The following is a 14,201-nucleotide window of genomic DNA, read 5'->3' on the forward strand; positions in this document are numbered from 1 at the left end:
GTTTTGGGGGAGACATTTTAATGAGATCAGGAGGATCTTTACTGACTTTTTAATGCATAAAGTAAGTATAAAACACACACTCTGTTTTCATGACTAAATAAACAAACTACATTGAAGAACAACACAATGCTTTTATGTGGCGGACCCTGCCACTTCTCTAGCTTCAAACAGTATTCTTGGATCTTATTTTCCTCTGAGAGAAGTTTGTTTATTCACTTATGGAAAAAAAAACAACTTATATCTGTGTTTGTATTAGTATCAATATTATTAATCTAAAATTAAGGGTTTGAATTTCTCTCTTTTGTTTGTTATATGATGATAGAAATCTAAGACAACACATACATGCACATAATGTCTAATCATTCTGAATTTGTTTTCTGTTGACAAACACTGACTTCCTCTCTTGCCAGGCTGCAGCTACGATGGCCCGTGACGGACACCAACACAACGGCAGACAGTTGGACTTACCTGTGAGTATGATGTTGGGCAGTCCTCCGCTGCAGTTGGAGTACAGCATGTTGGACCTCATCTGGTCCTGCAGATTGCCATGGCTGCCACCCAGGCCTGCGAGGGAAGCCTGGGAGTAGTAGAGCAAGGAGGAGGACGAGGAGGAGGAGGAAGGGTCGAAGCAAGAACCCCCCGCCGTGGAGCTCATCGCGTTTTCCAACAGATTAAACTGGTCCAACTAGCCGGCAGATGGTGGAGAGAAAATGGCAAACGACAGAAAAAATGCAAAGAATCAGTGAGAGGAGTTGTCGACGTGTTCGACCCCGGCAGCTCGATGTCTTCACATGTTTTCTCATAACATCTACAGTGCATAGAAAACCTTATTAACACCACAACTGATGGCACATTCTGTCCAGCTCTGCTGTCTGACGAGAAACTGAATTACTGGTTATCTTGTCGGCCAGAATTCACGAGAATCCATTCATAAGATTTTAATTTATCCTGCTCACAAACTCCCGGAGAGAACATGATGTCATTTTCAGTGTACTGATGTCACACAGATGTTTCTACTTCTGTGTAACAGCGGGGCGGCTGTAGCTCAGAGGGGAGGTTGCTGGTTTGAATCCCGGCTCGTTTCCGCCATTAGCGTATCAATGTGTGTGTGAATGGGGGAATCTGACAAGTGCTGTCAAGTGTTTTGAGCCGTCAGTAGACTGGAAACACACTACATGTGAGTGTCGATCACTGACGGTTTGGTTGGTTCACTGCAGAATTACTACAGACGATATTGAACTTTCTTTCTAGTATATATGTTCCAGGCACCAGGGCTGGTAGAGGCAACAGATAATTCATCCCGAAAACATGAGACGTGACGGTTCACAGAATCCTGCCGGAGAATTCTGTAACACTATGTCGTCAATGGAGTCACATACACCGATACGGCACGATTAGAAAGCAGCGTTTGTTTCTGCATCACTGTTTCCAAGAATCTCAGTGTGTGTGTGTGTGTGTGTGTGTGTGTGTGTGTGTGTGTGTGTGTGTGTGTGTGTGTGTGTACCTGATAAGGAAGTGTCTTGCTCTGGCGATTGGAGAACTGTGGCTCCATGAAGGGGTCGTTGAAGAGTGCCGCCATGTTGTTGTTCTGTCAGGGAAGAAAAGAGTCGTGCAGCAATACTTTGTCGTCGAGTTTGGGAAAATCATGTTCCAACAGTTCTGATAACCTATTGACTGAATATCTTTAGGTTCGGTCTGTTTATTGGAAACATCATTTTTGATAATGTGATGGACATTTGTCACAGTTTATAGACTAGCAAATGTTGACATGATGTCCACCATGAATGTAATCTACCGGTCCCATCGCGATATGAATGTCTTGATTTTTGGAGGTAACACAGAGCTTGATATTCATCGCGCAGCAAAACATCTACAGAGTATTTTTAAACTGTTGTGGAACAAGAAAAACAAGTTCCACAGTGAATGTGATTACCCAACTTGTGTTGAGTTAATACAATTTTAGTGTTGCATCTAATCTTCCGCACTAATTTCTGCCCTGCAGGGAGATTAAAACAAGTTGTGATAATCAACGGAGCACCACAAACACTGGTGCTTAAAGTATGATGCGTGTGTGCTCTCTACAAACACACACACACACACACACACACACACACACACACACACACACACACACACACAAAGTCGCCGTTCACGGCACTCACTTGGCTCGCGTTGAAGTCCATCTGGATGTTCTGAAGGGGGGAAACAGGCTGTTGCTGCTGCTGCTGCTGCTGCTGCTGTTGCTGTTGTTGCGGCTGCTGCTGCTGTTGGCGCTGTCGGCTCGGGTCCACTGCATGCTGGGACTGCTGGTAGAGCGGATAGGGTGGGGGCGGCTCTCTTGGCATGTTGCTGGTATCCAAAGCAACTCCCTACACAGGACAAAGGAGCCAGCAGGAGTCACTACAGACTGACTACAACTTGAAAACAGACTTGGGACTTGAAATGAATTCACTCTGATTGTTGTGTCATTACTCAACAACATTCTCCCCATCAAAGCTCGGCCAGAAACAACCGCACCAGTGTTTTGGGATTTTTTTTTTGCAATAGGAGGAATTTTTTCTTGGCGGTTGGACCTAGTTTTACATCACTGTACACTTCCGATTGTTGAAGATGTTTTTTTTTAGATTTAGCTCCAGTTTCAGTCATTTTGACAGCAGTGGTTCTTACTTCACGGGCTGCAGAGAAACTGCAGATGTCAGAGGCTCCAAACAACAACAGTTCAACCAGGGTGTCCACACACAATTCAATTTTAATGTTAAATAAAAAGGAACATATCACCAAAGTCGGGTGCAGTTTCGTAGTCCACAAAACATTTATTGAGCTTCACAGAAAAAACATTCACCATTAAATGGCTCCATCCAGTTTGTCTGGCGTAGTTCAAGTCTCCGGAAGCCCCAAGATCCTGAATTGATTTGAACAAACATTATTTGTACTCTTTTTAAAGCTTCACTGTGGCTGATGAGATAAAGAAGCGTTAGCACACACACCCTGTTCTGATGCACAAGTTCGTCTGTGCTTTAAGGGTGAAGATAAAATATTCTCTGATCAACATATGATCTCGAGGCATCCAAAGGTTTGGATTGCGCCAGATAAAAGGCAGCTGAATGGAGGAAGTTCTTTCAGTTGCCTCTTATTTTTTACAATTTTAAACGAGTCTCCTGCTACTTCAGTTGTTTCTGCAACACTGTTTGTCTGTGGAGCTCCAGAAATGTTTTGTGGACCACAAAACTTCCTTTTTTGAGATGTAAATTTAAGACCGACTTTTGGACAAATTGTGTTTTTCTTATTGAAGCATTGAGGCTAAGTGTGAAGGTAGGTTGTATTTATGTGAAAGGGCGAGTTGTATGTATGATTATGGTAGTTAGACTGAGGTGGGCTCATCTACATTTTGCCAACAGGTGAAGTCAGACAGTTTTATGTTCAGTGGTAGGTTTCAGGATTTATGACATCAGAAATGTGACTTTCATGCAGCAGAGCTTTGATCATTTGACAAAAATACAATTAAATAAATTAAAAGATGGATAAATAAAATTACATGATGTGTTAAAGACCTAGCATATTCAACAATAATGACTTTTAAGGCCTAATATAGCAAATATGTGTTGGTGTGCTCCACTAGTTTATTGTTAATCCACTGCATTACAACAGAGACAATCCCTTCAAGCTGTGGTGTGAGGTGTGTGTACCTGTGTGATGGGGGACAGTGAGGGAGACATGGTCGGAGACAGCTGTTTGGCCAGACCCCGGCGCTGCTCGGTGCCAGGAGACAGGGTGAGGGGGCTGATGGGAGCGGGCCGCCGCCGGGGGGAGTTGTTGGACATGCGCAGGGACGAGTTGATGGAGGGATTGCTGAGCGACGACTGCAGCTGGCAGTTGTTGAGGGACGCCTGGATTGAGGGGTTGCTCAGAGAGGAGGAGAGACCTGCAGGTACAGAATCAGAGTGTAAATGTACATTAGAATGAAGGTAATGAGGAAGCAGATATGGGCCATTAGAAACCAAGAAGATCATGCAGAAGTTATGATGTCACATGTACTCAATTTTCCAGCATGCTCTCCAGCCCCCCGACCCAAAACACTGGACTTTTTGTGTGACTGGGGAGGGACGGAGGGCAGAGACGGGGGAAAGAAAAGAGCTGATTGTAGCGAGCCAGAACAGGGTCAGAGTTCCTCTGTCACTTTGGTGCTCGGCCAAGCTGAGCTGTGTTCAACATGAGAGCCCAACCACGCATACACTCACAAAACAGTGAAAGGAAAGACTGAGTGGGAGCAGCGGTGGGTGTGATCAGATCAGGCAGCAGAGTTCAGGGTGAGGAAGAGGGAGACAGAGACATCATTCAAAGAGTTTTCCTTAAAGTGCAGTTGGCTGGCAGAGAAAGAGACGTGGAACCTGCTCAAAACACCAGAGCAGTGGTTCCTAACTTTGAGTCGGAAGTCGTCACACTAGTATTATTATTATTACACCTACAGACGACAATTAGATTCCCAGCAGGTGACGAATCACTTCAGCTTACGCACACAGATTTTTTTATTCTTGACAGTCACGAGGGCCACGTGTTGAATGACTAAATAAATTCAGATAATGCACTGAATGACAGGTAGACTGTGATTAGGGACGTGTTGCTAGGCGACATATTTTTAAATCCACCAAAATCCTCCAGGACTTGATTTAAACCTGGGTCAGGTTTGGTCACGTTAATTAACGGGGTGCAGTTTCTTTTAGTGGAAATATAAATCAAAAACAAGTAAATATGGTAAGAAAAACAACAAGTGTTCGGTGATAATATGTGACGGACGTGTCTGTGTTGGGTCTGTATGTTGTGTTAAGTGCTGGGGTTTGTTATTTACATGACAAAGCTTTAAATGTGTTTCTTCGCAGGTGGCAAACATTCATGTGGGACTGTGAGGGAAACACTCGGTGCTTCAGCTTACATTAACTGTGTCAAGTCGGGTTCAGACGTAAAAAGCAAAAGGGCCCCGAGTTCAAAATAAAGTGTGTTAACCAACAACACTTTTACAAAGTGTTCCTGAGCCCACGTAGTAATGTCCTTGATGAGGTGAAACACTAAATATGTTGTGTTTGCATTGTTGTTACTGGATGAACAAATAATCACATTCTGTTGATTTTTATCTTTTACGCCGTGTCACAACTGTTTTGAATACATCGTGTGAATCTGGTGACAACTCTGTAGGCGTTTAATACAAGATATTAAGTGCAGTTTTTGCCAAAATGGAACAGAGGCGTGAAAGCTTCATCACAATTACTTGAAGCTCAATGAGCTTGTGGAGGACGACTGCTGGATGTCTCTGAACATGTAAGTTCACTGAAAGAAAACATGCTCTGCTGATAAATGTGATTCTGACTAAATACAAAGAAGCTACAAATTGCAAAACGTGGATGCTTCACACACATTCAGCTCCACACACAGAGGACTGACTCAGTCACCAGTTTCAAGACGGACACTAAAGATCAGTGTCAGCAAATTGTGCAACCACATATGAAATATGGTCAAAATTTCCCCTTTTGGGGTTATGGTGTCAAGTAATGGCAGGATGAGAAACTAACAATCCAGGTGTCAAAAACTTGGGAACAACGCAGACATACAGGCAGAGACCGGACACACACACCAACACAAAGCTCCACCCACCCTGCGAGTTGCCAATGCCGAGGTGCATCATGGCTGCCGGCAGGTTTCCGGTGCTGCTGCCCCCGCTGAGGTTGGGGTAACCTCCATTGTCCTCAGGGTCCAGCGGGGTTGAGAGCGGTGAGGGGAAGTGCAGGTTGCTGAGGTCTGGCAGGGAGCCGCCGGTATTTAACAAGCCCTGGTAGTGGGACAGACCAGGGTTCTGCTCCGGAGACGGAAATATACTGCAGGAGAGGTGCAAACAAAACATTTGACCCAGCAGGAATCACACTGGTGCTCAGAGTGCATTTGGATGAATATAAATATTGTTCATAATTCAAGGTAGAATTATTAAATGTGCATTTCAATTTGATGAGACATTTGTTTGACTCCCATCCACTTGTTCTACCCTCTTCTTCTTTCCGCCCACTCTCCATTTCCTCTATTATTTCTCTAATTTCCATTTCTGCTGATACGCTGCCTCAACAACAGCGACAGTGACTCATTGTTGTCTGTTCCCACACAAATACACACAAACTGGGACAACAACACAAAACAATGAACAAAACGCTTGCCTCCACAAAAACAGACAAACAGTGTGTCGGTTTCGTGATGCTGGCTGCACGGGTCAAAATATTTTGTCTGTCTGCTCATCGATCATTTATTTATACACTAGACAGGAGAACAGCTTTCTAAGAATCTCTCTGAAGGCTTTCTGTACGATACTCTGCAGCCTGGTCTGTATCATCTACTGACAACAACTGCTTGTAAAAATGAAGACATCCGTTTGCTTCTAAATCATGAAATGACACCGGAGGTCGTTTGCAGTGAGAAGACAATAGTCTTTACAAACTGTTGTTTAACAATGTCAGTGGAGTCTGATTGTACCGACTGCGTTCCTCTTATTTCAAAAGAGTTTGACGTGTAAAGAGGAACACAGACATCCTGTTTGACGTGGTGGGAATGTGTGGTATTTCATTTCCAGGACTCCATTGTTTCTGTTCACCAGCTGAAACCACTACAAACATCACATTAATGAAAAAGAAAAAGGAAAAGTGTATTTTACAGAGCAAAATCTGGACCCTGTGTCACTGTCTTCACTTACTTGATTCCAGGCACTTCACATGATTTGGGCCTTGATGCCAGAGACTGGACCTGCAACAGTAGCACAAACACCACCGTCACTTATCTCAACCAGATAATAACAGTCCAACACTGAAAGCTGAGTGTGAGATCCGAGTTTCTCATCATTGACAAAGAAACCTTTTTCTAAATGTGTACCGTCATGTCATGTCATGTTCGAGCTCCAATCTGCTAGTATTGGCACTGACACTGGTGTCAGATTGGTGAGTCACTCAATGTAATGAGCTGAAAATCCCCTGAAATCTGCTGCAAAGTGGAAAGTTTCAAATAAGCTAAAATATGTCTCCTTTCAGGATTAGCTGAACGGAAAATGGACGGAAATATCCTGATCCAGAAGGAACAAAAATGAGCATCTGGTCTGAAAAATTCTGTAGCGTTTCCAACTAATCAAAAAATCAAGCAGATTTTAAGCAATATTTTGGAATGATGCAAGACAGAAAATAAGTGAATTAGGAACGCTTTCATTAACTGATGTGAAAGTGAATCCACTCGGCTAAGCAAAGCGTAGAAGTGGCAGTGAGGGCTACGTTTGGCTGGCCTGTAATAACATCGCAACAGAGTGGAGAAAGCAGAGACGAATCCAGCTGTTTGCCACTGCCAAGAAATGTAAAAAAAAAAAAAAAAAGAAACGAAGAAACAAAAGCAGTCGCCTCGACAATCTACGAGAAAGACAGTTGAAAGGTTTCTTTTTAAAATTGGTTAAGCTGCGATTATTCTTACATGTCAATTAATTTTGGTATTAATATGTGGGAAGACTTCCTTTCTTGAAGTGGAAACAGCTGATCAGTCATGTGAGTTAAGTGGAGAATTGCTTCCATTAACCTTTTCTAATGTGATACTTTAAAAATGTGCATGTAACATAGTCACAGAAGACGACTGCAACAGAGAGACTGAGACATTTCAGAGTGTTTTTTGTGTTTTCTCATCTAGTTTGACGTCCTCTAGGATTACTGCCTTGATGCTTTGGATGCTGCTGTTCTTGTTTATATTCTGGATCACAGAAATGTGTCTCACGCTCACCTGCCTGATCACCCATTCACAGTCACACAGGAAGGACTGGTTTGACGTGTAGACTGGCATGTCAGAAATGTAAGGTGTCACGATCACCTAATCTGACATTATGACTCTTCTCAAAGTCATAATCCTGTCTTTACAGTCATTACTTTGGGGTCTTCGTCATCACAGAGCAGTGAGCACGATAATCTGCCTCCATATTGAGTTACCATCTGTCAAACATCCCAGAAAGTTTCAACCAGGCATTAACGTAAGAAGTAATAAAGTGAGCAACACTCTCACCTTCTTTGCCTCCCACAGCTGCTTGGGAAGAGGCTTCCCGACACCTATTAGACTCTCATCAGTGGGCAGGGGGGGGAAGGAGAAGACTGCAGGGAAGAAAAGTGCACTTTTAATGAAACATGTTCTGCAGTAATGCAAGTTATCTTCTCATAAAAAAGGAAAGTAGAACTCACTGTTTCCGGAGCCGTCCACCTCTGCCTCATTTACACTAGCTGCATGCCAGCCTCCACGAGAAACAAACAAACAATAAAAGGACGAGGGGAGGGATGATGGAGAAATAAAGAAAGACATAAAAGCAAAAGCAGAGGAACATTAGAGGATATTCAATATTACCCAGCTGTTTGAATTATCCCGCGTGTCTGGCACAATAATCAGTCCCTCTGACAGGAACAGGCCCTTTGGAATACAGACTGCAATTACTGCGCACTTTCATAAACACAACAGCCTGGCATCTGGCATCATGTTATTAGTCACACAGATGAAGAGAGGAGGAAGAAGCTGGGTGGGGGGGGCACACAGACTGGAATAAAGAGAGTGGCATTGTTTTTCTCCAACCACAAAGGGTCTCTTTCTCTTCCTCCTCACTGGAGACCCGATGCCAGATCCACATGCCTTTGTCTTTCCCTCCTTTTAACTTTTGTCTATTCCGTGTCAAACACTTGTGTTTTGCGACAACACTTCCAGATCACTCTGTAACTTATTAGGAAAGTATGTTTTGTTTCTCTTGATGTCTCCATCAAGTCTCCATCGCTCAAGCTCAAAGCGATCTCCTCTTACGTTGGCCTTTGATCCGTAGCCCACCCATTCCTTCTCCTTCCATGCTCTCAGTGTCTCTGAGGCCCATTCATTTGGAGAGGCAGCCTTTCGGCTGCTGGAACAGATGGGACAATGAGGCGATACAACAGTCTGGCATCATTACATTTCCCCTTCTGAGGTGTCTAGTCGCTGTTGCTCGCAGAGGCGCAACTGGGACGGAAACAGGACAACTGGGATGGAAAATGGCTGGCTTGTGTCCCGGGCTGGATCACTTACATTCAATATGGGTGTTGGAAATGCTCAGGATTCAGAAGAAAAATCACCGCCTGCTTCTACAGCACAGCAGTAATCAGAGGCTTTTCAGCTGCAGGGTTAACATTAGATTTCTTATGACTGGTGTTGCTCCTTTTCCATTGACAACAATTGGCAGAGATCACAACAAATAGACTGTAGCTCAGCTCCCCTTGCTCCAAGTGTTTCCACCTCAGCGGTGTGACTCATAGCTGTAATTCTTAGTTAGAGGCTTCTTTAATCAGCCGGGCCTTAACACCACTCAAAACCCGCTGAAACCTTTAGCAGTGTCAACGAGGCCCCGAGGCTTCACAGCTCTCTGCGCTCCTGCGATGGCAGCAGTGAGGCGATGAGGCTGAAGGAAGGACATAGAGCCTGTGCAGTTATGTGCAGTATGTGCTGCTGGACTATATACGGCAGACTATGCAGGAAGGCTTTACTGTGTGTATACTATGTGATCCTCCAAAGGCAGCTCACTTCACCTTTGGGGACATAAATCCATCTCTTTACAAACCAGTTAAAATACTTTGTTGGTTCTGCTGCTGGTTGAAACGAATTGTTTATTTATCAATTTCTCAGTCGACAGAAAACTATTAAGATCAAGCCTGGTAACTTTATTTATTTGTCAAGTCATTACTAAATGAATATTCTCTGATTCAAACTTCTGGAACTGTAATATTAAATGGTTTTCTCACAGCTGCAGGGTGCCACTGCTTTGGCTGCACATGGTAAAACATATTTCAAGCGTGACATCAGCACTTTGTACTGTAATGTTTATGTTTAACGTAATTGACATTTATCTGCTGTTAACAATCATCGACATGTGTTAAGACATTAAATTGGATTGTGTTATTGGCTGCACCTAAACGAAGCCCTGTTCTTTACTCTCCTGTGACAGTGGACAGAACACATCTGGGTTGTCAACTGCTGATCAGTTAAAACGACATTTTAAACTCTGGGGCTCTGGGAACTTGTGACTAGAAACTAATCTTTAACTGCTCCATTAAATTCATCACAGACTGATTTGATAATCGATCAACTGGTCTGAGTTATTTCAGAAGGAAAAAAGGTTGACATTTTCTGATTCCAGCCTCCTAAATATGAATATTTTCAGTTTCTTTCCTCCTCTGTGACAGCGAACTGAATATCTTTGGGTTGTGGGCAAAACAAGACATCTGAGGACACCATCTTGGGCTGTAGGAAACACTGATAAACATTTTTTTCACCCTTTTCTTACATTTTCTAGACTAAACAACAAATCTAATGTTTGAGAAAATAATCAGCTGATAAACAGACAATGATAATAACAGTTAGCTGCAGAGGACATGGGTATAACAAACAGGGGGGCATCATAAACATGAAATGCCTGATATCAGCTATTTTTGTAAGCAACACACACACAGACGCACGCACACGCGCCAACATTTCCAACTGGGTCGAAGGTGAGCCATTTAAAGCACGACACACAGCAATTCATACATCTACACTGGTTTGATTCTGTTTGTATGTGAAACTCGAACTTGGCCAAGATCTTAAGGCAATATCCTGTTTAACTTGTTGGCTAAACACTGAGAGTAGTAATGCCGTGCAGGAGCACTTCTCTCATCCACGCCACACTTCATCAGCGCTGAGATCAGACAAACACCATCAGAAACACACTGGCCGCTCAGATGGAAACAGCTCAGGAGAGACGCGAGGGAAGGGATGGAGGGTGTGACAGAAGAGGGAGGAACATGAATTCTCTGGATCGCTTCCAAATCAGCACCAAAAACTTATAAACAGATCGTTTCAAACCGACGATGGCCTGACGGTGATTTGTGTCACTGAGCTCAGCGCAGCTTATGAGGCTGAAGAGCAGCTGGCTGGTTGGACTGTGTTCTGTTAATAAATGACCAGAGGAACAGAAACACAAACATCATAAACTAGCATGATTACTACGACATGGGCCCAGTTCAGGAGCGGCCTGCACACTGCATGTCACTGACACAGTATCTAGTTTAAAAACAACTCACGAAGCTGCACCTCTGCAGCACAGTGTAACGCGCTGGATGGGAGTTACAGCTGATGTCTCAGTACACAAGTGGATCTTAATTAGTCTCGGTGGGCCGTTTCTTGCCCTTGTTGGTGGTGCACAAATATTCCACCTGCTTTTCCTCTGCTAACATACTGAACCCTGTCAGCAACACACAAGATCTGGTTAGTTGTAGTTTGGCTGAACACATCTGGAGACGTTGTGTTGGACGGCAACTACGGATCATTTTCATTGTCAGTTAATCTGTCTATCGTTTGCCTGTTTAATCAATCAGTTGTAAGTAAAATGGTGAAAAATGTCGACGATCAGCATTTTCTTTTTATACACAACCCAAAGATATTAGGTTAACTTTTTATTATGTTATGAGACTACAGACTATATATCTTGTTAGATTTTGGAAACTGTTATACGGTGATATGACAAAAGTGTTGTCTTTTCCTGGTTTTAAAAGCGGTATTACAGTGAAGTGACGTCCTCTTCTGAAGTCATTATATCCTATTGTTGCAATATTGATATTGTAATAGGGTAAAAAACATTATATTTGATTTTGTCACCCAGTCCTAACATTCATAGCGCTTTTGTGAATATTTCAAAATATCCAGGTATATATTGCGATATGGCCAAAAGATTATTTTAAGGCCATACTGCCAGGCACATAAGACAAGCTGAACTCAGATGTCAGATGTCAGATGTCAAAACGCTGTAAAGACGCTCTCACACTGAGCTGAAATTATACTAGTGAGGAAATATTAGTTAAATTACATAAAAATATTGTATTTCTCTCTTTCAGTTTGGTCTGGTTGTCCAGTTTCTGGGGTGAATGTGTTTAAATTTGACCAACTCTGAATCGGTCACAGCTGATCGTGATAAAACGGGCAGGTTCCAGGTAACTGGAGGATCCATCGGTGCAAATAAATCTAAACACAGATGAAGTTTAAAAAGACAAAACGGGTCAAATGATGGCGCTGAGGCACAAACTTCCAGAAGTTGGCACGTTGTTAAATACAATGAGGGGAGAGAAAAAGATTTTAAGCATATACACAAATAAAGATCAGTGTCTCTGACGGCATCTCGTGTTCTCAGTGTGTGTGTGTGTGTGTGTGTGTGTGTGTGTGTGTGTGTGTGTGTGTGTGTGTGTGTGTGTGTGTGTGTGTGTGTGTGTGCGTTACTCTCACCGTTACGCTGGGGGGGACCTCGACCCATCTGCATGTTCATGCCAAAGGGGTCCTGAGGGTTCGGGTTCATAGCGCTCGTATGCAGAGCTGAGTCTGAGTTGGTTCTGTGTAGGAGGAAGAGGAGGAGGAGGAAGAGGAAAATTATGCTAAGTGTTCCAGCACCTTGGACAGAGGCAGAGGATTTCTCAGGGCCGTGAGGTCAGTGAGTCACTCTGCTTCCTGCTCTGCCTCCACACAAGCTGCATTCATCTGAAATCTCACACTGACCTTACTCATACACATCCCCACAGCACCGCACTCAATACTTCTGATTAAACACAGTTTGACTGAGCGATCAAATAAAGATCACCTTAAAGCGCTTTACAGAAATACTGATCACTATATCTAATTATGCTGATAGAGGGAAATGCAGAGAAACTGACTACTCTGTGAAATCTGTAAGATCAACTGTCTTTCAGGCTTTCTGAAAACATTTACATGTGAGAGATGAATCTGAAATCAGATCATTCTTATGTCCTTTCACTTGTGCCAGTCTCTCAAACACACACACACACACACACACAAAAAGACACACACGGGCCAACCCACACAACCCCCGAGTCCTGTATCACTCCAGCTGCGAGCCTTCTCTAGTGCTTTCCATTAAGCCTCAATGGCTTCTTTCATGCGTCATTGCTGCTTCCCATCTAGTGGATTGTAGCAAAGTGTAGTAATAACACTTAAAGTTGATTCATCTGAATTTATATCTTTCTTCAAGCTGCCAGGTTTTTTCTGTCAATTCATTTCAACAAGAATTGGTCTGGAATAAAAAAACACACTCATATGTTACGTCAAGATTAGATAGCAAAGCTTTTTAAAGTGAAACTCTCGCCAAAAAGCAACCGAGGCTTTATTTGTGATTGAATACGAGTCAAACGTTTGTGTAAAAGCATAATTATAACGCAAGAGGCACTTTTAAGATTTACCGTAGTTTCGTTTTCGGGCAAGCTAATTTTCAATGGAGCGCTGGGGCACTTTTACAATAGCATCAAAATCTCTATTTTTAAAACACTAAGAAGGCTCTTAAAGTTTGCTCTTTGCTCGTAGTATCACCAGGGTCTCTACACATGATCATCAGCATTGAGAATATTGTTTGGGTACACAGAGTTTACTAAAAACAAGGTTTTTGAACTACTGACGTTAGCAGCTGTATCTTCATGGAAGACAGAGAGTGTCGATTCCTGAGTGCGACCTAACAGGAAGGAGAGTAATGCTGGACGGCTCCTCAAGCCTTCCTGTCAGGTTGCGCTGAAGATACAGCTGCTAACGTGAGTAGTTCAAAAACTTTCTTTTTAGTAAACTCTGTGTACACAAACAATATTCTCAATGCTGGTGATCATGTGTAGAAACCCTGGTGATACTTTTAGTGCAAGATGTTATGGTGACTGACACAACAGTGTCACATAAATAAGAAATGTGCTGGTCATCACGATTCTCAGCAGCCAGATTTGGGGCCCGTGTCCACACAGCAAAGGAGCGCTGGTTGAAGCGGCGAGTTAAAAAACACTGCACGTCAATTTTGACTGACATCTGCTCACGTTATGATAACAGACGGTTGACCACACAGTTCATAACAGATTACAGCACGCAGGGTGATAAAAGCACAACATGCAGCATCAACATTCAGAGTATGGACAGTCTGCCCATACAAATGGATTTTGCCGTCTGTATAATGCAAGTTTACCTATGATGAAGCTCAGGATAGACAGACAAGTCCCGGCTGATTTAATATTTGATAACTTGCATGAAAAAGTGCAGATTTTTATTTTTTGCCAACTCAAAGCACACGGAGCGGCCGCACAGAAAAGGCAGAGCACTCTTTGAAAAAGACTCTGGGCGCAGCACAT

The 14,201-nt window shown here is 43.1% G+C and overlaps 1 protein-coding gene across 3 annotated transcripts in view; it reads right to left on the bottom strand.

The window, feature by feature from the left end:
* The window catches only part of crtc3 (CREB regulated transcription coactivator 3), a 39,008-nt gene that overhangs the window by 3,665 nt on the left and 21,142 nt on the right, over positions 1–14,201 (bottom strand). For 2 of the 3 annotated variants that reach the window (XM_037095005.1, XM_037095007.1), the window contains 10 exons: positions 12,316–12,419; positions 8,235–8,273; positions 8,062–8,147; positions 6,728–6,777; positions 5,647–5,867; positions 3,687–3,922; positions 2,843–2,902; positions 2,163–2,369; positions 1,505–1,588; positions 469–685 (listed from right to left, as the gene is read on the bottom strand). In XM_037095005.1, the coding sequence (XP_036950900.1) occupies positions 469–685; positions 1,505–1,588; positions 2,163–2,369; positions 2,843–2,902; positions 3,687–3,922; positions 5,647–5,867; positions 6,728–6,777; positions 8,062–8,147; positions 8,235–8,273; positions 12,316–12,419 (1,304 nt within the window). The remainder of the gene's footprint in view (positions 1–468; positions 686–1,504; positions 1,589–2,162; positions 2,370–2,842; positions 2,903–3,686; positions 3,923–5,646; positions 5,868–6,727; positions 6,778–8,061; positions 8,148–8,234; positions 8,274–12,315; positions 12,420–14,201) is intronic. The other variant, XM_037095006.1, reaches the window with a different exon arrangement.

The sequence above is a fragment of the Acanthopagrus latus genome, chromosome 4 (assembly GCF_904848185.1).
Source record: "Acanthopagrus latus isolate v.2019 chromosome 4, fAcaLat1.1, whole genome shotgun sequence".
In the NCBI taxonomy this organism is placed as follows: Eukaryota; Metazoa; Chordata; class Actinopteri; order Spariformes; family Sparidae; genus Acanthopagrus; species Acanthopagrus latus.